Source organism: Littorina saxatilis, linkage group LG1 (assembly GCF_037325665.1).
Source record: "Littorina saxatilis isolate snail1 linkage group LG1, US_GU_Lsax_2.0, whole genome shotgun sequence".
Lineage (NCBI taxonomy): Eukaryota > Metazoa > Mollusca > Gastropoda > Littorinimorpha > Littorinidae > Littorina > Littorina saxatilis.
In genome coordinates this window covers 101,594,619-101,617,558 of record NC_090245.1, presented here as the reverse complement: position 1 = coordinate 101,617,558, position 22,940 = coordinate 101,594,619, and the positions used below count along the sequence as shown (strand labels likewise).

General features: G+C 45.9%; 1 protein-coding gene across 2 annotated transcripts in view; it reads left to right on the top strand.

The window, feature by feature from the left end:
- The window catches only part of LOC138947869 (dmX-like protein 2), a 128,695-nt gene that overhangs the window by 56,071 nt on the left and 49,684 nt on the right, over positions 1-22,940 (top strand). For both annotated transcript variants that reach the window (XM_070319443.1, XM_070319433.1), the window contains exons 32-43: positions 485-639; positions 934-1,151; positions 2,501-2,666; positions 3,252-3,488; positions 5,194-5,350; positions 5,905-6,113; positions 7,402-7,732; positions 8,111-8,289; positions 8,848-9,004; positions 9,487-9,704; positions 12,256-12,516; positions 13,860-13,984. In XM_070319443.1, the coding sequence (XP_070175544.1) occupies positions 485-639; positions 934-1,151; positions 2,501-2,666; positions 3,252-3,488; positions 5,194-5,350; positions 5,905-6,113; positions 7,402-7,732; positions 8,111-8,289; positions 8,848-9,004; positions 9,487-9,704; positions 12,256-12,516; positions 13,860-13,984 (2,413 nt within the window). The remainder of the gene's footprint in view (positions 1-484; positions 640-933; positions 1,152-2,500; positions 2,667-3,251; positions 3,489-5,193; positions 5,351-5,904; positions 6,114-7,401; positions 7,733-8,110; positions 8,290-8,847; positions 9,005-9,486; positions 9,705-12,255; positions 12,517-13,859; positions 13,985-22,940) is intronic.

The following is a 22,940-nucleotide window of genomic DNA, read 5'->3' as shown; positions in this document are numbered from 1 at the left end:
AAAAAAAAAATAGGTCTGTTTACGGTAACATAGGCCCAAAAAATAGGGTCGGTAGGTCGGGATTGTTTTTTTTCTTTTTTTTTTCCCAAAAAACCATATTTTTACGTTATTTTGCAAAAAAAAACAAGATTTTTTTTTTTTTTCCCCAAATGCCAAAAAAAAGTCTAGGGTCGCGCGAAAAAACTAGGGTCGGTCGGGTTACCGTAAACAGACCTTTTTTTTTTTTTTTGGCCTAATGGAACATTGACAGACTGGAGCAACTATATACTGCCAGAGTATGCACACACAAAAACCATGGCTCATGTTGTGGACTTAAATTGCCTTCTTCATGTTGCTGGGTTTTTTTTAATTTTTTTTTTATACAGTTCAATGAGTAGCGGTTCACTAAATGTTTAAATGCAGTCACTGGCTAGCTCCTGTTTCTGCTGTGTGGCCATATTATTTGTCGTTGGACAGACTGGGTGACTGAATTTCTTTCTTTCAGAATCGATGGATGACTGTGGGCTGAGGTTCGTGCTGGCCATGCGACAGCACGTCTACCTGCTGTCCACCCTGCCGCGGGTCAACCGCATCCTGCTGCAGCGTCAGGGTCTGCGGTCCTACTCCCTGGTCTGGGCGTTCCACTCGGAAGCCAACGAGGTCAGTGCTACTTGTTGTTTAAGCCCCCCAAAATAAAATATGTGTTTCTGGTGACGAGGCCAAAAAATTAGGGTTGGGCAGGTGTTGGTTTTTTTAAAGTGTTTTTTATTTAGTTATTGTTGATACAGCTGCCAACCCTCCCGGATTTTCCGGCAATCTCCCGAATTTTACAACTTCTCCCTGCTCATATTCAAGACTAAACGGTCCCTCTGGACCCCCTGGCTCCTGAATTTTGACTTCAGAAGGTTGGCAGCTATGCAACCATTTTATTTGCTGTTGTTGTTTTCATTGCAGGAGTTGCTGTCGATGATCCCGTGCATGCAGAGAGACGAACCGAACTGGGAGGAGCTGAGACAGTTTGGGGTAGGGTGGTGGCTGAACGACAACCGCATGCTACGACAGCTGATCGAGAGGGCCGCCAAGTGCGCCTTCCAAAAGAACAGGGACCCCATGGACGCTGCTCTCTTCTACCTGGCCATGAAGAAGAAGAATGTGCTGTGGGGGCTCTACAGGTCAGTCATGTCTTCACTTTTCTTTCATGTGTTTTTCGCTTCCTTTCTCTGGTTACCATGGCTGAGGCGCACAAGAAAGTTGCCACCCCGCGGTGTTGGATTGGTTGAAACTGAGATGTACATTTATTTTTATTTATTTACGAGGATTTATATCGCGCACGTATCTCACCACACAAGGCGACTCAAGGCGCATGTTACCTATTAATGCCGTGTCAGATGGAATTTTTTACACAATATATCACGCATTCACATCGGCCAGTAGATCGACTGCCTTTAGGCGCTGCATCCACCTTTCACGGCCTATTATTCCAGGTCACACGGGTATTTTGGTGGACATTTTTATCTTCGCCTATGAAATTTGTGGGGTCTTTAACGTGCATACCCCAATGTAGTGTACACGAAGGGACCTCGGTTTATCGTCTCATCCGAAAGACTAGCACTTGAACCCACCACCTAGGTTAGGAAAGGGGGGAGAAAATTGCTAACGCCCTGACCCAGGGTCGAACTCGCAACCTCTCGCTTCCGAGCGCAAGTGCGTTACCACTCGGCCACCCAGTACATGTGAATTCAACGAATCAGAACCTGCGGTTTGTTCTCTCCTGTTTTGGTGGCACTCACTTTTGGTTTGTGCACCTCAGCCCTTGTAATAGAGACTGAGGTAATAAATAGTGTGCTCTTTGCTGCGTATCAATATTAACCTGATAAGGCACCAAAAAAAATAGTCTGTTTACGGTATCCCGACCGACCCTATTTTTTCGCACGACCCTAGACTTTTTTTTGGCATTTGGGGGAGAAAAAAAAGGTCTTTGTTTTTTGGCAAAATAACTTAAAAAATATGGGGTTTTTTGGGGGGGAAAAAACACACAAAAAAACGACCTACCGACCCTATTTTCTTTTGCCTATGTTACCGTAAACAGACTATTTTTTTTTTTGCCTAAAGAGCATTGGAGCCCTTGTTTTCAAGTTAAATTTTAAGACCATCTATTTTATGATACAACCATTTTAATGCCTTGATTTCTCAGATGTTCTTATGATGAAGTCTTTGCATCCATTTTTAGATTCCCTCCCTTGTAAGGCCCTATTTCTCAGAAGTTTGGAGGGCTTGAAAGGGTCAGGAACTGACCACTTTACAAGGAAAGGGCAGTAGTATGCCTACTTCCGTTGGTTCTTTTTCTGTCATAAATTATAGAGTGTTTACTGTTTTATGCAGCCCTGTTCCCCAGAGACCAATACAGCAAAAAGCAAACATGAACTGATCAGTTATTCTCTGTGTTTCTGTGTGTGTGTGTGTGTGTGTGTGTGTGTGTGTGTGAGTGTGTGTGTGTGTGTGTGTGTGTGTCGGCGCGTAGGTCTGAGAACAATGGCCAAAAAGCTGACTTCTTCAAGAAAGACTTCACCAAGGAGGAGGCTCGTCGTGTGGCCAAGAAGAATGCTTTCCATCTGATGGGCAAACAGAAGTTCATGGACTCTGCTGCTCTCTTCCTGCTGGCTGGCTCCCTGCATGATGCCATCATGGTAAGGCAGCTTTGTGTCTGTTATTGACACATCCCTACTTTTAGATGGAGAGCCCCATACTGAGTCACTTTTCCTGGTGCTTCAAATATTGGTCATTTTCGAAAACAGTGGGCTGAGAGCTCGTTTTTCAAGTGCTTAAGGGGGCCCAGTAGCTCAGTTGGTAGAGCACTGGATTTGTGATCCTAGGGTCGCAGGTTTGAATCAGGCCCGTTGACGGACACGGGTCAACTTTATGTGCAGACTCAGAGACGGTATCCATGTTCCACCACCGGTGTCACCACTGTGGCACGTAAAAGACCTCTGTCATTCTGTCATAAGTGCAGGTGGCAGATTGCACCTAAACACGCATACACCTGGGTAGCGCAGCTCTGTTGCTGCTAGCTTTCGTCTGTGAGGAAACGACCCAAATTTCCCAGCGATGGGACAATAAAGTATTAATGGAAATGAAAATGAAAATAAATGTGTGTGAATCGTTTTCTCGCGTTCGTCATTTAGCTGTATACCGATACCTCTTCCCCTCCTTTCCCATTGCAAGGGGCCGATGGCCTATAGCAATTAAATATTCGTATTCGTTTTCCTCCACAGGTGATACTGGACAAGCTACAAGACTTCCAGCTGGCCCTGGTGGTGTGTCGGCTGCACGACGACCACGACGACCCCCTGCCGCAGTCGGCGCGACAGCTGCTCTACAAATACATTCTTGGCATGGACGAGAGCGGCAGCACCTACATCCGTCACCTTGCCAACCCAGACCCCTTCCTCCGCTCCATGGCGCTGTGGATGCTCAAAGACTACCAGGCTGCGCTAAACACTCTGCTGGAGGTTGGTCTAGCTTTCAACATTACAGTGTTCTAGATGATCGAACGTGTAGCAAAGACCTGTACGTGTAGGTGTAGATATTGCGTCACCCGTGATTCACTCTTTTCTCCCATGTTCCAAATGCATACGTTGTCTTGCTCCCACCAAGACTGCAGATCTTGGCAAACGCAAGATGTAAAAACTAGATTTGATGACGTTTCCCGTACACGTCCTGAGAAGTGCTGATCTAGATCTTGCTATTCAGTCATCTTGCTAACCATTGTCCTTACTGCTATTTAGCCCGCCAGCAGAAGCGGTATACCGGGGTGTGGCCACTGTTATTACACCCCCGGTATAGGGGTGTGTATAGGTTTCGCTCGATGTGTTTGTTTGTTTGTTTGTTTGTTTGTGTTCGCATATAGATCTCAAGAATGAACGGACCGATTGTCACCAAACTTGGTGAACAGGTTCTATACATTCCTGAGACGGTCCTTACAAAAATTGGGACCAGTCAAACACACGGTTAGGGAGTTATTGGTGGATTAAAATTATACAAGGACTTATAGAGGGACATCTTCATGGTCAAAGGGAAATAACCATTCTCACTCAGTCACTGCCACCAACTGAGAAGGTTATTTCCCTTTGACGGGGGTGTTTTTCCTACCTCGTAGGAATTTCTTGTTCCTAACAGTTTTCTTGGAGCCAGAAGTCAGAGTTGAGTGTTGAGTGAGGACCAGTGTTCCTGTCTATCCCCAAAGGGGGAGCTGCTGCCAGGTTAATTTTTGTTTGTTTGTTTGTTTGCCTAACGCCCAGCCGACCACGAAGGGCCATATCAGGGCGGTGCTGCTTTGACATATAACGTGCGCCACACACAAGACAGAAGTCGCAGCACAGGCTTCATGTCTCACCCAGTCACATTATTCTGACACCGGACCAACCAGTCCTAGCACTAACCCCATAATGCCAGACGCCAGGCGGAGCAGCCACTAGATTGCCAATTTTAAAGTCTTAGGTATGACCCGGCCGGGGTTCGAACCCACGACCTCCCGATCACGGGGCGGACGCCTTACCACTAGGCCAACCGTGCCGGTTGCCAGGTTAATAAGGTGCTACCTCTCCTCAGACACCCCATACACCCCACTGCTATTTGTAAAGCCGTGAGAATTCTAGGGAGGGAGGAGGGAGAGAGAGGAAAGAGCTTCTACAACTATCTGTGTAGACACCCTTTGCTGCTCAGCCTAAGGCTCGCCTCCACCTCTCTCAAGAAATGATGCGCCTTCAGAAATTGGTCAACCAGCCATAGGAAGCAGTCGAACCAAATCAAAGCATGCAGTCATTGCAATTCTTATATGTTTAATTTAAAGAGGAATTTGTCAGAGGAAATTTGATCTGGGGGATACATCTGATTGCCCTTGTACGCTTTCCAGTATTTTTAGATTTCATTGGCAGAGTGTTAGAATATGCTGGTTAAGCTCACGCAAGCTCAACAGGATTCTTATGTTAGTATTGTTACGTGGAGTTAAGATACATTTTTCTTGTGGGTTTTTCTTTACTTTCTTTATTTTTTTATCCCTTGCAGAACTTCTAATGAAATTTCAGTTTAAACAAAACAAAAAGTTTTCTGATGTTAGTCTTTGAACTGATGCTGAAGACGTAGTATGACCGTCTTAAAGATTGCACTTGAAGCTTCCCCATCTGACTGTGCGCTGATCAGTTGTATGCTCCACAGGACAAGGTTGGTCAGCGAGAGTCCAAGGATGACCCCGACTCCACGTCCACCAAGCCCAACATCTTCAGCTTCTACAACTACCTGCGCACACACCCCTTGCTGCTGAGGCTAAGGCTCGCATCCACATCTCTCAAGAAACGACGCGCCATTCTTACCGGTAAGTCAGGTAGACTCAAGAATCACTCAAGACTCAAAATGTTACTGTCCTTATGAAAACAAGGAAAATTGCCATGCAGTGTCGAGGCTCTCTCTCTCCCTCTTTCTCTCCCTCTTTCTCTCCCTCTTCCTTAGTCCAAGAAAGGGAGGGTGGGTGAAGAGATGGGGGTAGAGTAGAGTGTTTGTGTGGGGGGAGGGATGGATGGAACTTCTGTAACTACCTGTGCACACACCCCTTGCTGCTCAGACTGCGGCTCTCCACCTCTCTCAAGAAATGATGCGCCATTCTTACCGGTGAGTTAAGTAGAGGGGGAGGGGTGGGTGAAGAGATGGGGGTAGGGTGGAGTGTTTGCGTGAGGTGTGAGGGATTGGGACTTCTACAACTACCTGTGCACACACCCCTTGCTGCTCAGACTACGCTTCGCCTCCACCTCTCTCAAGAAACGATGCACCATTCTTACTTGAGGGAGGGGGATCTGTGTTCAACACTTCAGATTTACGTTGAGAGGTAAATGGCAAGAAGAATCAAAATCTAATCATGGATCTTATTGGTAGGTTTTACAAGGGCCAACAGTGTAGCAGTGTCAGACAAGATTACCACCATCGACCGCGTGACGTGGCGGGAGCGACAACTGTTCTTTGCCACGGCAACAGCCCACCTGAAGAACGGCTGCCCCCTGCTGGCCCTGGAGGTGATGACCAGACTGCCCCCCACAGAGGACAGCGACGGGGACCACGACTCTGTCCAGAAAGTCCAGGATCAGGTCAGTTCCCATGGGGATGTTTGCTTGGTGCTGGTACGTCTGTCTTCCGGATGGAAGGTCCATAGTTCGAATCCAGGCAAAATATGTGGCGTTGAATTGTACCATCCTCCTTGATCATCCTGACCTGGGATCCCGTACGATTTTGCTGTATTTTGTACGCATGATTGTCTAGAATACGATAAGTACGGTCAGTGGAAAAAAAATACGACAAGAAAAATTCCTAGAGTACTTTTCTTCGGGAATCCCATCCAGTATTTTGACACAGTCATGATTAGTTTTTGTCAGTAAACATTGAAAGCAAAATTTGTTTTAAATGTATTAATAAACTTAATTAACGGTGCGATGGACGCGTGAGACGCATGCTTAAGTTGTCTGTTCGAATGCTGTGTGGAGTATGCTCATTTTTCTGAAAATACACAGACCTGTTTACCCTTACGATTTTGGCGTAATTTATTACGATTTTCTGCAAAAAATACGCCATTCCGCTATCTGTATCAAGACTACGATTTTCATAAATAAAAAAAATTAAAAATTAAATTTTTTTTATTTTATTAATTCACATGTTTGGCATTGTTTTCTTCAATGGCAAAATGGGGTGAAAAAGCACAGGACTGACCAGAGATCATGTCTGTCTGATGAGACGCTGGAGAGCCTTCTAGTGGTGAAGTCTCGCCCTCACTCATTCGGCAAGCGCAAGTACAGTAGAGAAGCGCTTGACACACTGAAAAAGGCCTACTACGAGCAAAAGAAAAAGAATCAGTGATGCATGTGCTTTTGATGTGATCTTCTTTGAAATTATGATGACCACAAAAACTGACTGATGTGTTTTGTTTGTGAATGATGGATATATGTGCATGATTGCGTTTCGCAGACACAGTTGTCATGTGCGTTGTAATTGGCGACGAATGCTGGATGATTACTATTTTTGTGCCAGGATTACTATTTTTGGGGCTGAGCATTACTCCAAAACACTTATGGGGGTAAACAGGTCTGAAAATACACCAAGTTTGTTTGAGAATACACGAAAAGCAAAACATGGGTTCCCAGGTCTGGGTATGTTTGCTCGGTGCTGGTACTTCTGTCTTCCAGATGGAAGGTCCAGAGTTGGAATCCAGGCAAAACATGTGGCGTTCAATTTTGCCATCCTCCTTGATCATCATGTATGTACTCAGACCTGCTAGTACTTGAACGCTCTTTTTGTGTGTGCATGCAGATTGTCATTGTGAAGACTTACTGTAGCACACTCAGGAGTAATGACTAACAGAGTGTGCTCATGGCGTGTTTGCAGGAGAGCATATCTTCAGGCACACTGGCGGACCCCAGCCAGCCCAACGGTCCCATGAACGGCACGCCCACCGACAGAGCGGCTGACATCGATTGGAACACCCCCATGGCAGGGAGCACCCCTGGACCGCAGAAGGCCAGCGACTTTGACTGGAACACTCCTGTGTCTGATCACAACTGGGACACCCCCTCGTCTGATGCTAACAAGGCTGATGCTATCGACTGGGGTGCGCCCGTCACAAACAAAGTGCGCTTTGACGATGAGCTGGATTTGGACTTAGGCCTGGGTGGGGATTCAGAGACTGAGGAGGAGGAGAATGAAGAGCTGGGAGGAGGTGAGAGTTGATTTTGTGTGAACTGGTTTGTTCGCAATGTAGAATCTTTTCGAGCAGAAGACATAATATGAAATTAATGTTATTATGATGTATTCTTTATGATGTTTGTTTGTTTGTTGATTCACTTGATTTGTTTGTTTTTGTTCTTATTTTAAACTTAGCAGTGAAGTCCCCATGTGCAAGATATGGATATATAGCATCGTTCAAGCTATTCATCAGAATGGGAAAATAAAACCTTATAAACTGATTCTGGCTACTTAAGGATCTGCATTTGACCATCCCTTTTCTAGTGACCCTTATTTGGAATTGAGATATGAAGAAAGTTGCTGTCATTCTGTGTGAGTACTAAATTGACTGAATGTAATCTGATGTTTGCAGTGTCTGGAGGAAGAGATAAGAACCGGGTGACGTTCAACGTGAGCGGGCCAGAGGGGGAGGAGGAGGCCAGCAGTAGTGGAGGCGACGGCAGCGAGGAAAAGTCTACCACAAAGTCCGGCAAACAGGACAACAAGGTGGACATCATGGCCCAGCAGTACAAGTACGTCGCCTGTCTCAAGGTCAGTGTCTCTATGTTGCTCATCTCAAGGTCAGTGTTTCTATGGCCATATGTTGCTCATCTCAAGGTCAGTTTTTCTATGGCGATTTGTTGCTCATCTCAAGGCCAGTGTCTCTATGGCGATATGTTGCTCATCTCAAGGTCAATGTTTCTATGGCCATATGTTGCTCATCTCAAGGTCACTGTTTCTATGGCGATTTGTTGCTCATCTCAAGGTCAGTGTGTCCTTGGTCATGTTTTATTGGACTGAAGGTAAGTGACTCAATGGTAATGTGTTGTTTGACTCAAAGTCAGACTGCATGAGATTGTTTTGCTTGTTTCAAGGTCATCATGGCAATATGTTAGTCTCAAGCTCAGTTTCCTCACTGCACTGCTTTCCCCAAGTCCACATTGCTGTTTACAGCTTGTATCACAGAGAGGTTGACCTGTTACAGGTGTAGATGCAAGGTACCATTAGGGAGACATGTATCACAGAGAGGTTGACATGTTACAGGTGTTGATGGAAGAGCTGAGGTACCATTAACGAGACATGTATTGCATAGAGGTTGACCTGTTACAGGTGTTGATGGAGGAACTCAGCACTCTGGCCACAGGGTTCGAGGTGGACGGGGGACAGCTGAGGTACCAGCTGTACGTGTGGCTGGAGAAGGAGGTGGAGGTGCTCAAGGTGCTCTGTAACTACGGCCTGCCTGAGGAGATCAACCCTCTGCATGAAGGTAAGCTAGCTGCTGCATGTACTACAGCACCTATAGATACATTCTGTGAACATGGAGTGTTAGCGTCTCTCCCTTGTTGGTTGTCTCTCTCTCTCTTTCTCTCTCTCTCTCTCTTATCCCCCTTTCTCTTTCTTTTTCTCTTTCCATCTCTCTCTTCCTCTCTCTCCTTTCCTCAGAAGAAGACAGTTGTTTTCTGAGGTACATATTACATGAATACATATAAGTTAATCTTGATTTTTGAGTACAATCAGTTATACCTTTGTTGTAATTTTCCCTCTCATGTTTTTTGTTTTTTTTTATAACATATTTTTGAAAATCAGGTCTTAAAAAAGAGGGAGTCTTAAAATGGGGGTAAATTTACAGAGGTTATGAACAGACAGTCTGAGAAAAAAAGGTCTTAAAAAGGAGGAAGTCTTAAATGGGGGGTTCCACTGTACTCATAATGACTGGAGGGACGCTGATCTTCCCATGATTGCTTTCAGCCGGTGCTGACCTGGATATGAGTCAAGACTCGGACGATGAGATGGACGGACTGAGAGGTGGTCGGAAGCGGACATTGTCACGAGCGTCACTGCATGAGAACATCCTGGCTGACAAGCATGACCTGGACTTCAAGGAGCGGCGGCTGAGCAAGCGAAAGCGCTGGTTGAAACAGCACCAACACCTGTTGAGAACTCTGGCGTCTTACTGCATCCTGCAGGTATGCATGCTAAATACTCGCTGTCACTTATCTAACCCACAATGTGTGTTGTACGTAGCGTTTATTTGATTTACGACCTCCACAAATCTGAGAAAATCAGATCTTAAAAAGGAGGGGGTCTTAAAATGGGGGTAAATTTATAGAGGGTTAAGAACAGAAGGTCTAAATAAACAAGGTCTTAAAAGGGAGGGAGTCTTACATTGGGGGGTGAGTACTGCAACTGGGGTGCACATGCACATGTGGTTTGTGTCGAGCGTGTTTATACAATGCGGAAGTTACTGGTTCTTTTTGTTGGAAATGCAGTTAAATGCAGTCTCGCTTGATGCTGCAGGGTTCAAACGATAGCTGCCGCCTCCCTACTATGCTACTATGTTCACAGAGTTGCTTGTTTCTGTTTCTCCAAGAATTGTACAAGATAAATCAACAAAAACCTGCTGTTTCCTTCAGCTGTATGCTTGTATTGGTGCAAGTGGCTATGTTCGAAAACCTGGTAAATGTTACAACAGACCGAAGAAAACAACAGTTTTCAAACCAAGTAAAAGTAATGACATTCCATGGTGCTTTTGGTTGTGGAAAACGTTCAGGCGGAGTTTCGTAACCCGTGATAATACACCCCTATATAGTGGTACCCCCTGTTAACCCTTTCGCTGCCAATCAAAACTTACTTATGTGCATTCCTGATTGCCAGGGAATGTTGGAGTTCGGGGTGTAATAATTCACAAAAAATTCTAGCTCCAAACTGGTAGTAGGTAGGTAAGTAAAACCTATGTTAATTTTAAAGGAAATTGAACCAAGAATCTGTTTTTAGTGTCTAAACATGGAAATAATAATTAGTTTGGCTTAAAATGATGTTCAAATATGAACTTTTGAAAAATCGGTCCGGCGCATCTTTTGGTGCCTGTGGATCAAACACAGGTGGCTGTTTTGCTTGCTCGAAGAAAGGATCATAATCACTGTCATCTACCTGTTTCCAACGAATCGTCCGAAAGAAGATCTCCCCCTTCCCCTGTTAGTATCCATAATCATTTGCACCGCCTGTAGCGTCAGTCCGTCTTTGTTTTTCCCTACTAGGGCCCGGTCGACTGTCACCGTTAGCCATTTTGACGAGTCAAGCTTTCTCTCCCCTTCCCTGCCGCCAAGGCCGAAAATAGCCTTCAGACGCAAAACCGCGTCACCATTTATGTTTATTCATGAGAATGAGGTATCCTACCAAGCCATTGGCTGGTATTTGTGTGTCAGCAGTGACGTAGCATTTCTGGAAAATTCCTGAACTGAGATGACGGGTTTACCCGTCACGTAGGCGCTGCGGCTGCACAGGCACATGACGGGTATACCCGTCATAAGGCAGTCAAGGGGTTAAAAAAAAACACAGATGTAAGACTTCCACCTTTTTTTAAGACCTTGATGTTTCAATGTTCTTCTCACAACCTCTTCAAATTTACCTCCATGTGAACAAGAAGTCACCTATGAAGAGGCCAAGACTATAGTCAAAGAGAAGCAGAAGAGAAGATGGCTCCACCAACACCCAGACTACAACAAAAAGGATGCCTACTACCTCCTACCCAGAGATGACCAAGTGGTCATTGTGAGACTGAGCATTGCAGACTCAAACATCACCTGTATACCAAATTCCACATTGGTGATTCTGCATCGTGCCCCTGTGGCACATCTCCAATGACAGTGCAACACTTCCTGCAGGACTGTCCAACACACCAAAACTTGCGAGCAGAGACCTGGCCTGCTGACACACCGATGAGGGACAAACTCCATGGACTCATGGAGAGCCTCCGGCGTACACCAGCCTTCATCAGGGCCTCCGGAGTTGCTGTCTGAGCGAACGACGAAGAAGAAGAATACTCTCTCCTTTTGAGACCTGATTCTCTCAGATTTGTTTTTAGGTCTTAAAAGGGGGAGGGGGTTCACTGTATATAAACTTGGCCACAAAATTATTGCTCCAATTTTCGCACCCGGCGGTCATGTGATCGCTGTAAAAGAAATCTTTTATCAGAAAGGTGATCTAGATATGCAAGTGAACGGCCTTTATGTTGTTAAACTGGCATAAAAAGATTGAATGAAATGAAACGGGAATTAATGCTTTAATTTGTCGCAATAATTTGTTTGCCAAGATTAGTTTCAGCTGGTATCAACTACAGCAGTACCTGCAATATGTGGACCCTCCCATGAGAGGACACCTCTCTTAAAAGGACACCTTCTCTTGTCCCTTTTTACATTATCTCTACCAAAGCATACCTGTTAGGACTGGCGCTCACCTATGTAACTTCAGCAGGACAGACGACGCACTGCAGATTATCCCAGCCCGCTACACGTTGCGTGAAAGAAAAACAGGCCAAGTACTCGTCATAATCCCTATCGCAGCATCAATAATATGCAGTGCGTCGTCTGTGCCGCTGAAACTGCGCAGGTATATTCTGCCCTTTATGAAAGGTCACCTGCAATGTAGGGACACTTTGGCTGGTCCCAAGGGTGTCCTTTCATGGCAGGTAGCACTATTGGTGTCTGCGAGTCAATGTCTGTGTGTTTCTTGATGCAGGGTTCAAGCGGCGGCGGCCTGGCGTCGGTGCACATGGAGCTGCTGCTCTTGCTACAGGAGCTGCAACAGGAGCGAGCCAAGCAGCAACTCAAGTCACCGCTGCCCTTCCCCACCACCCTCCCCCTACTGTCGGCCAGCCTGGCCAGCTCACGCACGGTCATCGCCGACCCCATCCAGTACCTGCAGCGCATGTCGCAGGATCTTCTGCAGTCCATATCGTCCTACACCTCCCCTCCTGCCTCCTCGTCCAACATGCAGCAGGTGGGTGTATAAGGCACAGACACAAAAACACCAAATTCAATTACATATCTTATCCGGACTCACATCTAGCATTAACCTCTGGTTTAAGTGCCGAGACGCTGAACTACGCTTCACCCTTAAGGGGAAGTAACCCTAAAAAAGAACAGCCTAGAACCCGTAAACTGGGTCACAGGTCAAGGCCATACCGTCACGTGACTGAGCACGCGAGACTGCCGCCGCTATATTGGAATACTTCACTCTTACCTCAGCGGTCTTTGCGCTAAGACGTTGTTCTCTTGAGCTACGCATTTGGCTTTACAGCGGCGGCGGTCTCGCGTGCTCAGTCACGTGACGGTATGGCCTTGACCTGTGACCCAGTTTACGGGTTCTAGGCTGATCTTTTTTAGGGTTACTTCCCCTTAAGGGGTGAAGCGTAGTTCAGCGTCTCGGCACTTAAACCAGAGGTTAATGCTAGATGTGAGTCGGGTAAGTATATTAATCAAATCAAAATTTACTCTTAAAATTTTCAATTCAATTTCCATCTTATTACTCTACCTTGTCCTTAATAGGCACTCCCAACAAAAGCCTGTAGGACAGGAAGCTGCATCATCATCATCATTACCAAATTCAATGTTTCTGATTACCCGACCAACCCTATTTTTTCCTCCTGACCCTACAACTTTCTTTTTAACCCTACCCCCAAACAAGAGGCGAAGCCTTCAAGGCTCACGTGAGAAATTGACAAACAGTAACACAAACTCAATCACTTCGTCACACATACACACACACAGAGTAAGCGGCATAGGTGACACTGTGCAAGAAAGCGAGACACTAGATCTAGATCTGAATGGCCGATTTCGAAGAAAAAACTAGTCTCGGCCCGCTCAATATAACAATGACCGAGACTTTCAGTAATTCCTTCGCGTGATGTCTAACCCTCTTACGTCATAATGTGACGTCTTCAAATGTTGTGACGTCTTCAAATGTTAAAGTTTCTACCACAGACATACATACATACATACGCACGCATGCACGCACACATGCACGCACAGACAGACAAAAGTTAGCATCGCATAGGCTACACTTACGTGAGCCAAATAGTGATTAAAAATGACAGAATTTGATTTTGCAGACTTTACGAGGAAAACTACAGTCTCAGTGTCATTGTGATTTGTATCGTCTCCGTTAACACATGACATGGGTACAGTATGTTTTGGTCTTTTTGTGTATTGTATTGTAGAAACAGCTCTTGTTGAACTTCACACTAATCACCATGTTACAGGTGAGACTGAACTTTATTTTACAAGGATAAAGATTTCAGGCTAGGCCTTTTTTTTACAATCTGTCCTTGGATCTGTCCTCAGGTGGTGTCGATGAGGAGCCTGGCAGTGTCGCTGTCATCGTGTATCTACCAGTGTCTGTGTGACAGCGACAGCTTCTCCGTCAACATGGCCCGCGCTACAGAGCCTGGCCAGGATGGCTTCATTGGGTTAGTGTCCATCAACTGCTTTCCTTCTTACAGAAATATGTCATGTGTAACGGCCATGTCAGACGCAAAACACAAAACAATGTTTTCTTGCAAAATAAACACAAAACAGCGTATTTGCCATGAGATATCCCCCCCAAACGCGATTTGGAAAACACTGTTTCGTGTTTTGGGTTTTGGAGCATGCTCTAAAATGTGAAAACACGTTTTGGTTGTCACCCAATGAACGCGGACGATCAACTCATGTGACTCAGTTTCACCACGTGGGGAAAAAAAAGGGCAGACGTATCCAAGCAAGTTGAGGGAAAGTACTCTGTTGTCTGTCTGTGAACACACGAAGCGTGTTTCATCTGTGCGATTCGTGTGTGACATCCTCAGCTCTCAAAACAGTTGTTTTCCCGACATTTTTAGATGTGGTTTTTGTTGAAAACATTGCTTTGTGTTTTGCATCTGACATCGGCTTAAGCCTTCTCACTGCGTGGCCTGTATTTTGCTGTTGACCTGTATTTCATTGAGTTAGTGTCTTTTAGTGTTTTCTCAATAGAGAATCGTGTGATCAGCTTTCTCATTGCATGTCCCAACATTTTGCTGTTGAACTTTGATTCATTGGGTTAGCGTCTTTCAGTATTTTGTGTGATGAGTTTAGCCTTCTCAGTTTATGCCTTTGTATATTTTCAGTATTGACGTTTAAACCGGTAATTACCAGTATTTTACCGGTTGAAATGAGAAAATACCGGAAAATAATTGGCTGCCGGTATAACCTACCAGTTGATTTTTAGAACTACCGTTTTTTTCGACTGTAAAACAACAAAACCATACTCTGAGTTGGACTCTTACTGGTTCCAATGACCAGCCTACCGTTTTTTTCTGGATAGTTTTCATCATAAAAGTTTGTGTACCAGTTTGAAAAAAATATTAGCGCCATCACTGTATTTTGCTGGTTAACTCTTGATTGCCTCCCTGCTAGCATGCAAGTGAAGAGTTTCTGCTGTTGTACAAAACACTTTTTTACATGATGTGTAAAGGGTAATGCAAGTTACATGATGCATCAAAAGTTATAAAAGTTATATTATGAGTAAATGGTAATAAAAGTTACATGATGTGTAAACGGTAGTTAAAGTTACATTGTGTAAATGGTAATACTGTAAAAGCTACAAGATGTGTATTATGGTAATAAAAGTTAAATGATTTGTAAACAGGAATGAGTGGGGGAGTAAGTGTAGCAGATTATACTTGTTACTTTTCTGTGTTTAAGAGTCATATACTTTCCTGACGAGGAGAGCGATGTTTATAAATTCTTGGAAATTCTCTGATTGATTGATTGATTGATTGATTGATTGATTGATTGATTGATTGACCGATTGGTTAATGATACTTCTAGGTACTGTAGGTTGCCTGCATTCATTCAGCTTTCATTGTTTGATCTCTTTCTTTCTTTTGTCTGGTTTTGCCCTTTGTAATGGAAGGCTTTGAGAGGCTAAACTTTGTAGTTTCTTTCTTTTTTTCAACTTAAAAATTGGCATAATCATATTGAGACTATCTTTTGTGTTGTTTCAGTGTTGAAATATTCAGACTATTTTCATGTCTATTGCAATGCTTCGTATATCTTACTCTTTTGTGTTGTGTCAGTGTTGAAATATTCAGACTAATTTTCTTATCTATTGCAATGCTTCGCATATCTTACTCTTTTGTGTTGTTTCAGTGTTGAGAAAAAAAAGCAGCGCTTTCTGCGTCTGTGGTTTAACCTCTGGAATTGCATTCTTCTTCTCACATGTCTAGGCATATTCATATTGAGACTATTTCAGGGCCGTCGCGATATAACCTTGAATGGTTGAAAACGACGTTAAACACCAAATAAAGAAAGAAAGACTATTTCAGGGGTGGGACTTTTCCGCGGATTTCCGCGGACACAACTTACGAATTCCGCTGGATTCCGCGTCCCATTTCATCACAGTATCTATAACTTGTTGACTGAATGATATGGAGAGAAGTGAAGATGGAACAGAACACTGGAGGCTTGAGAGTTGAATTGTGCTGACTGAAAACTCCTGATAACTCAGAATAGTCATTTTGTGCTTCAATGCATTGAATCATACTATTGCCACTATTGGATTATGGATACATGGTTCATTACGTAAGAATGCACCATTACAATGTTACCATTGTTGTGTGAATTAAAAAATAAAAAAAAATTGGTTTTTTTACCTTATCCAACCAATTTGAATTTTAATCTCAGAATGCACCAGATTGTACAGATTACCTCTTTTTTTCATCACAAGAGAGTCCCACCCCTGCTATTTTCATATCTATTGCAATGCTTTGCGTATATATATAAAAATAATAAACGGTTTGTGTGTCTGTGGTGTCGCTTATTGTGCGTCTGTGGTGTAATCTCTGGATTTGCATTCTTCTTCTCACATGTCTAGGTATTTAGTTCAGCACTTTGAGTCTGAATGCCGCGGCAGGTAATGCAGTTTTCGGTGTTGGGGCGACAGCCGAGTAGATTTTCCCCTAGAGCGCACTTTGCATGAATGGTTGAGCTGTGTCCGGATCACTAATACCCTGTGCATCTTATTCCCTGACCGGTGTTTGGTTCTAATTGCTAGTGACGTTTTTATTTGTTCAACAATTAACAGTAGAGTGTTTGCTGCTTTAAACTGATTCATGTTTTTCTATATATCTACCCTACTCATGCACACACAGGCACATGCATGGACTGACACACACACACACACACACACACACACACACACACACACACACACACACACACCCACACACACCACACACACACGCACACACACACACTCACACACCACACACACACGCACACACACACTCACACACACTCACACACACTCACACACACGCACACACACACCACACACACCACACTCACACACTCACACACACCCACACACACGCACACACACACACACATACACACACACACACAATTTAACAATTTATGAAGACACACAGATATGGCATATGCACTCATTGTGATTAACCATGCACTTTATTTTACCACAAATTTTCATGCCTTATTATTTTTTTTCTTTTAACTATTCTGCTTTTTGTGTGCACAATTTAACAATTATGAGGACACACAGACTTATTCTCATTAACCATGCACTTTATTTTACCACAAATCTTCATGCCTTATTGTTTTTCTTTTTCTTCAAAGTACTTTGCTTTTTGTGTGCACATGGGAAGGAACAAGGTAGCAATGATTCAGTAGTACTTATTAAATTACATATTCCTACTCCGAATCACATGTAGCATTGACACAATCGGAGATGCTAGGTTCTGAAAAGGCTAACCGTCTAAGGGAAGCAACCCCAACCACAAAAAGTGTAAACGTAGCCATGGTAATGACCATACACCCGGGGAGTTACCTCCCATCGTGCATGCCATGTCACTACTGCTACTGAACACGTGGTTCATATCATTCGACCTTACAGCTTTCGAGGGAGCAGGTTGTTGATTTTTGGGCTCCCCTGTGGCTGCGCTGTTTGGTGTTGTTTTGACACCCACCGGCCACGTTACCGTCTATCTTGCCTCCTGCTTCGTAGTTGGTGAGCTCTTTCCATTTTGGTCATTATTTTGACAGGAAATTTGTTGTAGTTGCTGATTTTCGTCCGTGTTTGGACCTGTGATATTTCAGTGACTACTGTTGGCCACCATTTTTGTTGTCAGCATGAGTTGACAGATTTTTGTGGCTAGGCCGATGTATTTTGGAGGTAAACGTTATTTTACCTTCTTACTTGCTTGCTGCTTTGTTTAGTTGGTAAGCTTGTTCCTTCTTGTCTTTAGTTTGACAGGAATTTATCTATAGTTGCTGACTTTTGTCCGTTTGGACTCCTAAATGCGTTTCAGTAACTTATCTTGAGGCCGCCACTTTCGGTTGCTCAGCTTTCCTGACAGCTTATTTATGTGGCTAGGCCTATGTTATGGTGAGGTTCTCCTTACTTTACCTGCGTTTTTGCCTTCTGCTTTGTTAGTTGGTAAGCCATTTCATATTTCGTCATTACTTTGACAGGAATTTTTGTTATTGCTTAATTTTCGTCCGTTTTGGACTTCTAAATTTTGTCCAGTAACTTATCGCTTGGCCGCCATTTTGTGTATCAGCGTTGCTGACAGTGGTTTACTTGGCTAGGCTTTAGCAGGTATCTACCAGTCCGTAGGACTGGTCGTGGTTTCGGATTTAACATGTTTGTTATGTTTTGTTCGTTACTCTTTCTGCCTCGAACAAACACTTTGTGGGGCAGTCATATACTGTTGTACGTCCTGTTTCTTCTCCTCGCCTTCTCTGCCGTTAGCAGATCAGGTGTTGCAGGTGTCTGCGTTATCTTTGTGAAGAAATTTTCGCGTTCCAAGCCTGCGTCTTCCGTTGGTCCCGCTGTCTGTGGGCGACGTCACCTTGTTGGCTTCTTTGACGCTTCCGGCCGAGACGTTGTCTAGGGCGGATGTTTTGCTTCTTCGTCTTCTACCGCTGTGGTTGGCGATTCAAGTAAGTCGAGCTGGTCCACAGGCCCTCGTGAGGCCGTCGGACAGTCCCTGCTGGGACACAGCTCTTTTCGGCGGGTTCACGACCCGCAAACCCCTGTTCAGTCGCACCCTGGCTTCACTGAAGACCATTGTGTGGCTGAGCAATGGCGGCAGTTGGTTCCGGCTACTTCTCCGACGTACGCACCCGCTGGGGTCGTTTCCGGAGTTGTCTAGCCGTTTCCGACTGCTGCGCTTCCGGCACTCGCCGGAAGCATAGGTCCCCCGATGTACGCACCCGCTGTGGTCGTTTCCGGGGTTGACCAGGTCCCCCGATGTGCGCACCCGCTGTGGTCGTTTCCGGGGTTGACCGGACGTTGCCCCCCGGGCATTCGTCCTCTGTTCAGTCGCACCCTGGTTTCCTCGAAGACCATTGTGTGGCGGAGCAGTGGCGGTAGCCGTTTCCGGCGCTGCGCTTCCGGCACTCGCTGGAAGCATAGGTCCTCTGACGTACGCACCCGCTGTGGTCGTTTCCGGGGTTGACCGGACGTTGCCCCCCGGGCATTCGTCCTCTGTTCAGTCACACCCTGGCTTCCTCGAAGACCATTGTGTGGCGGAGCAATGGCGGTAGCCGTTTCTGGCGCTGCGCTTCCGGCACTCGCTGGAAGCATAGGTCCTCTGACGTACGCACCCGCTGTGGTCGTTTCCGGGGTTGACCGGACGTTGCCTTTAGGGCATTCGGGCTTCCGGCCTCCGTCCTCGCATTCGGCGCTTCCGCTTTTCGCGGTCTCGTCTGGTGCTTTCCGGCTCCGCCCGGATTTACTGCTCCTTTCGCTTCCACTTCCTCCCGGATGTCGGTAGCTGAGGAGCAACGCCAGCCCTTCGGGCAGGTGGTGTCTCAGCTCTGGCCGATGTAGTCAGCGTTTCAACCTTCGGTTGTCGCGTCGACTGCCGTTCCGGTTCCTGCGGCTGCAGACTTGCCGTCTTCTCTCTCTTAGCCTGGTCGAGGCATGAGTTAGGACGACGTCGGGGGGGACGGATTTCCGGTTTTCCGGTTATGCCGTTTCACCGGCCTTCCACCAGTACGTGGACTTCGGTTTTTTCGCCGGTTGTGTCGGACATTCAGTCTGTCGTCAGCGATTCCACACGTGCTGGTTATTGGGAAAAAAGGCTTAACGCTGTCCTCTAAGCTGCGGCAGAGGTCACGTCGAAGGTTTTCCCGGGCGGGGCTTCGGCCTCCTACACTTCCTGTCTGGAAGCATAGGTTCTCCATCACAAGCGCACGTAGTGGCTTGTCTGGGGTTGATCGAGGACTGGCCTACGGGCGTTCGGGTTCCGGCCCCAGTCCTCTTCTGTTCTGTCTCACTCTTGTTCCGTCGTGGGCATTTGTGTTTCACCAGTGCGGCAGCCGTTGTCGGCGTGGTGTTTCCGGTTTTACTGGAAGCATAAGTCCTCCATTTCAAGTACACGTTGCGGTTTTGACTGGAGTTGACAGAGGACTGGCCTACGGGCGTTTGGGCTTCCGGCCTCAGTCTACTCTATGCATCTTTCGCTTCCGTTTTTTGCGGTTTTGTCTGCTGCATTTCCGGCTCTGTTCGGATACACTTCTCCTCTTCCTGACACTCCTTCGGAGGTCGGTGGGTGAGGAACAGCGGCTGGCCTACGGGCATTTAGGCTTTTAGCCTCAGCCGGGGCAGTCTTCACTTTACCTGTTGGGTGTTGCGTTTACTGCCTAGTCAGTTCGGGTGGCCCTGGACGTTTCCCCTATTCACGACCGTCAGTAGGGGGATAAGTCAGGTCTTTTTCCGGTTGGATGGTTTTCCGGTTTCCGGTCATCTCATTCATCAGTTTACCACCAGCAACTGTGACTTCGGTTTGCGTTCGTAGCTGAGCTATTCTGGTTCTCAGTCTTTAGTCAGCAATCGAACACGTTCTGGATTTCCGTCGCAGCTCAAGCTTCGGCTCAGGATTTCCCTTGGGTGCATCGACATTGGTGGCTTCCTTGTTGTCGATGTCGGACTTCCGTTCCGTGAAGATAGGATGTTTTTCTACTTCCGGTTCCTTAGTCACCTTTTGTAGGTACCACGGTTTGCAGGTTTTGGCTAGGCCATCTCCTCCCGAAGGTGGTATCTCTAGTGTTTTGGTTCTGCCGCTGTTTCTACTATGGTTCAGTTCCGGAACATGCTCAGCCTTGGCTGGCTTCGGCTACACGGGCTTCACCTTTTGTTCCTTCTTGCTTATTCAGCCTTTGGAACTTGCCTCCTTTCTCTACTCTGTTGGCCAGCCCTTGCTAGGGTGAGCATGGAGCAGATGAGGCTGCCCTTCCTTCTCTACGCTCGTACGGCGGGTGTCGGAGGGACTCGTTTCTTTCGCATTCTCAGTTCCCTGAACAGTCAATGAGAGTCGCTTAAACTTTGCCTGCAGTAGAGATTCAGTCGAGTAGAGATCACCAGGTCTCTGACTGCTTTACAAAGGTTGAAGGAAGGTAGGGCTAGCATACTCAGAAACATGCTTAGCAGAAGCATGCTCATTCCTCTGGTTAAGCTAAGCTGGCAGCCAATAGGCAGCCTTGGCCGGGCAACAGCCATTCCACGTTGCGGCGATGGTGGTTGTTGCCTTCCCGTTTCTTGTGGCTTGTGGGGTTCTCTGGCTTCAGGTTACCCCTGTTTGGCCACAAACGTTCGGACTTTGGTCCTTGTTGTCTTTCATCGAGTCGGACTCTGTCTTTCTCTAGTGATCAGACGCGTTCTGGTGTTTCGTCCAAACTTAAGGTTCACTTGAGTTGGCCTCGGAAGTTACATTCAGGTTTTCCTGAGGGGGCATTGTCTTGGACAATGGATGTTTGAGGAGTAGTTCTTTGTGGCTTTCCTCCTCTCTCTCAGGTTTTGGCTACTCTTCTCCTTCGGGCAGAGGTTTAGTTAAGGTTCGGTTCCTGTGACTTCAGTCTTGGGCCTTTCCTCTCTTCTTCCTCATCTTAGTATGAGGCGAGTCCGGATGACGTCTGTTGGGTCGGGTTTCCTTACAGTCGCCCGGCTACAAAAGGCAACTTTGTCTAGGGCGGTTGTCCGTTTTTCTCCGCGTTGGACTCTGTCTTCAGACAGGGACAGACGCGCTCTGGGTTTCTGGCCAAACTCAGGTAGGCTCTTGATTTGGCTAGGAAGTTAACTGCCTGTTTTTTCCCTGAGAACTCTGGTTTCGGGAGTCTTATGGCTGGCTGGCTTCACGGTTTACGTTTACCAGTCTTGGTTTTCTGCTTTCGGTTTTTGATTCACTCTCGATTACCTTCAAGCAGACTGTTTTGGGAACATTCTGGCTTTTAGCCATTTTGTTTATGGTTGCCAGTCACATCGGTTTTTGACCACCGTGGGTCCTCACTTCCGGTAGCTTACGCACAGTCGTAAGTGGCTGCTGTCGGGTGCTACCTCTCTCCCTGCGTTCGCAGGGACTGGTAGGGGATAACTGGCGACCTTCTATTTGTGAGTTTTCTCTTCGAGGTGGACTCTGGTACTTAGTGCTTGGATGTCTCTCTCTCGCTCTTTCGTGGGGATTGGTCACTCTTATTTTGAGCTGACTTCTTTCTCACAAGCCTTTTGGGCTTTACTACATCCCAAGGTTTGCAGACTTTGGCATGGTTGTCTTAAGGTCACCGCGGGGGTTCGTCCTTCTCAGTTGAGGGGACAACCTTACGCACGGATCTTCTCAGGACATTAGCATTTCCTTCCAATAAAAAGGGGGGGGGGGGAAGCTTGTCTTTCCCTTGGCTCGCCAGGGTTATTAATCCAAGGCTTGGGTCTATTCCTGTGCTGTTTTTTACGGCTAGGAGATTGGAAGAAGTGCTGAGCACAGCTTTCTGGATCTCTGAGGTTGTCTCTTTCGCTTTGCCTGAGATACTTCTCGGCTGTCAATCAGGACTTTCCTTGGTTCCCTCACTGCCTGTTGGCAGTGGGCCAGCCCTGGCAAGGGCTTTTGAGTGGGTTAGATTTTCTTTCCCACTGGGACCGCCCTGATTCTTTGGCAGCGGTCCAGGTTTTTGGCAAGGTTTTTGAGTGAGTTAGATTTTTCTTTCCCACCGCCTTGTTGTTGTAATCTGCTACATGTGATTCGGAGTAGGAATATGTAATTTAATCGAAAATTTTATTGTAAATTTTCATTTAATAAATATACCTACCCGAATCACATAGTATATTCCCTCCCGCCAACCCCGCTTTTGATTTGGAGAATTTATTCTTTAGGTCGAATGATATGAACCACGTGTTCAGTAGCAGTAGTGACATGGCATGCACGATGGGAGGTAACTCCCCGGGTGTATGGTCATTACCATGGCTACGTTTACACTTTTTGTGGTTGGGGTTGCTTCCCTTAGACGGTTAGCCTTTTCAGAACCTAGCATCTCCGATTGTGTCAATGCTACATGTGATTCGGGTAGGTATATTTATTAAATGAAAATTTACAATAAAATTTTCGATTTATG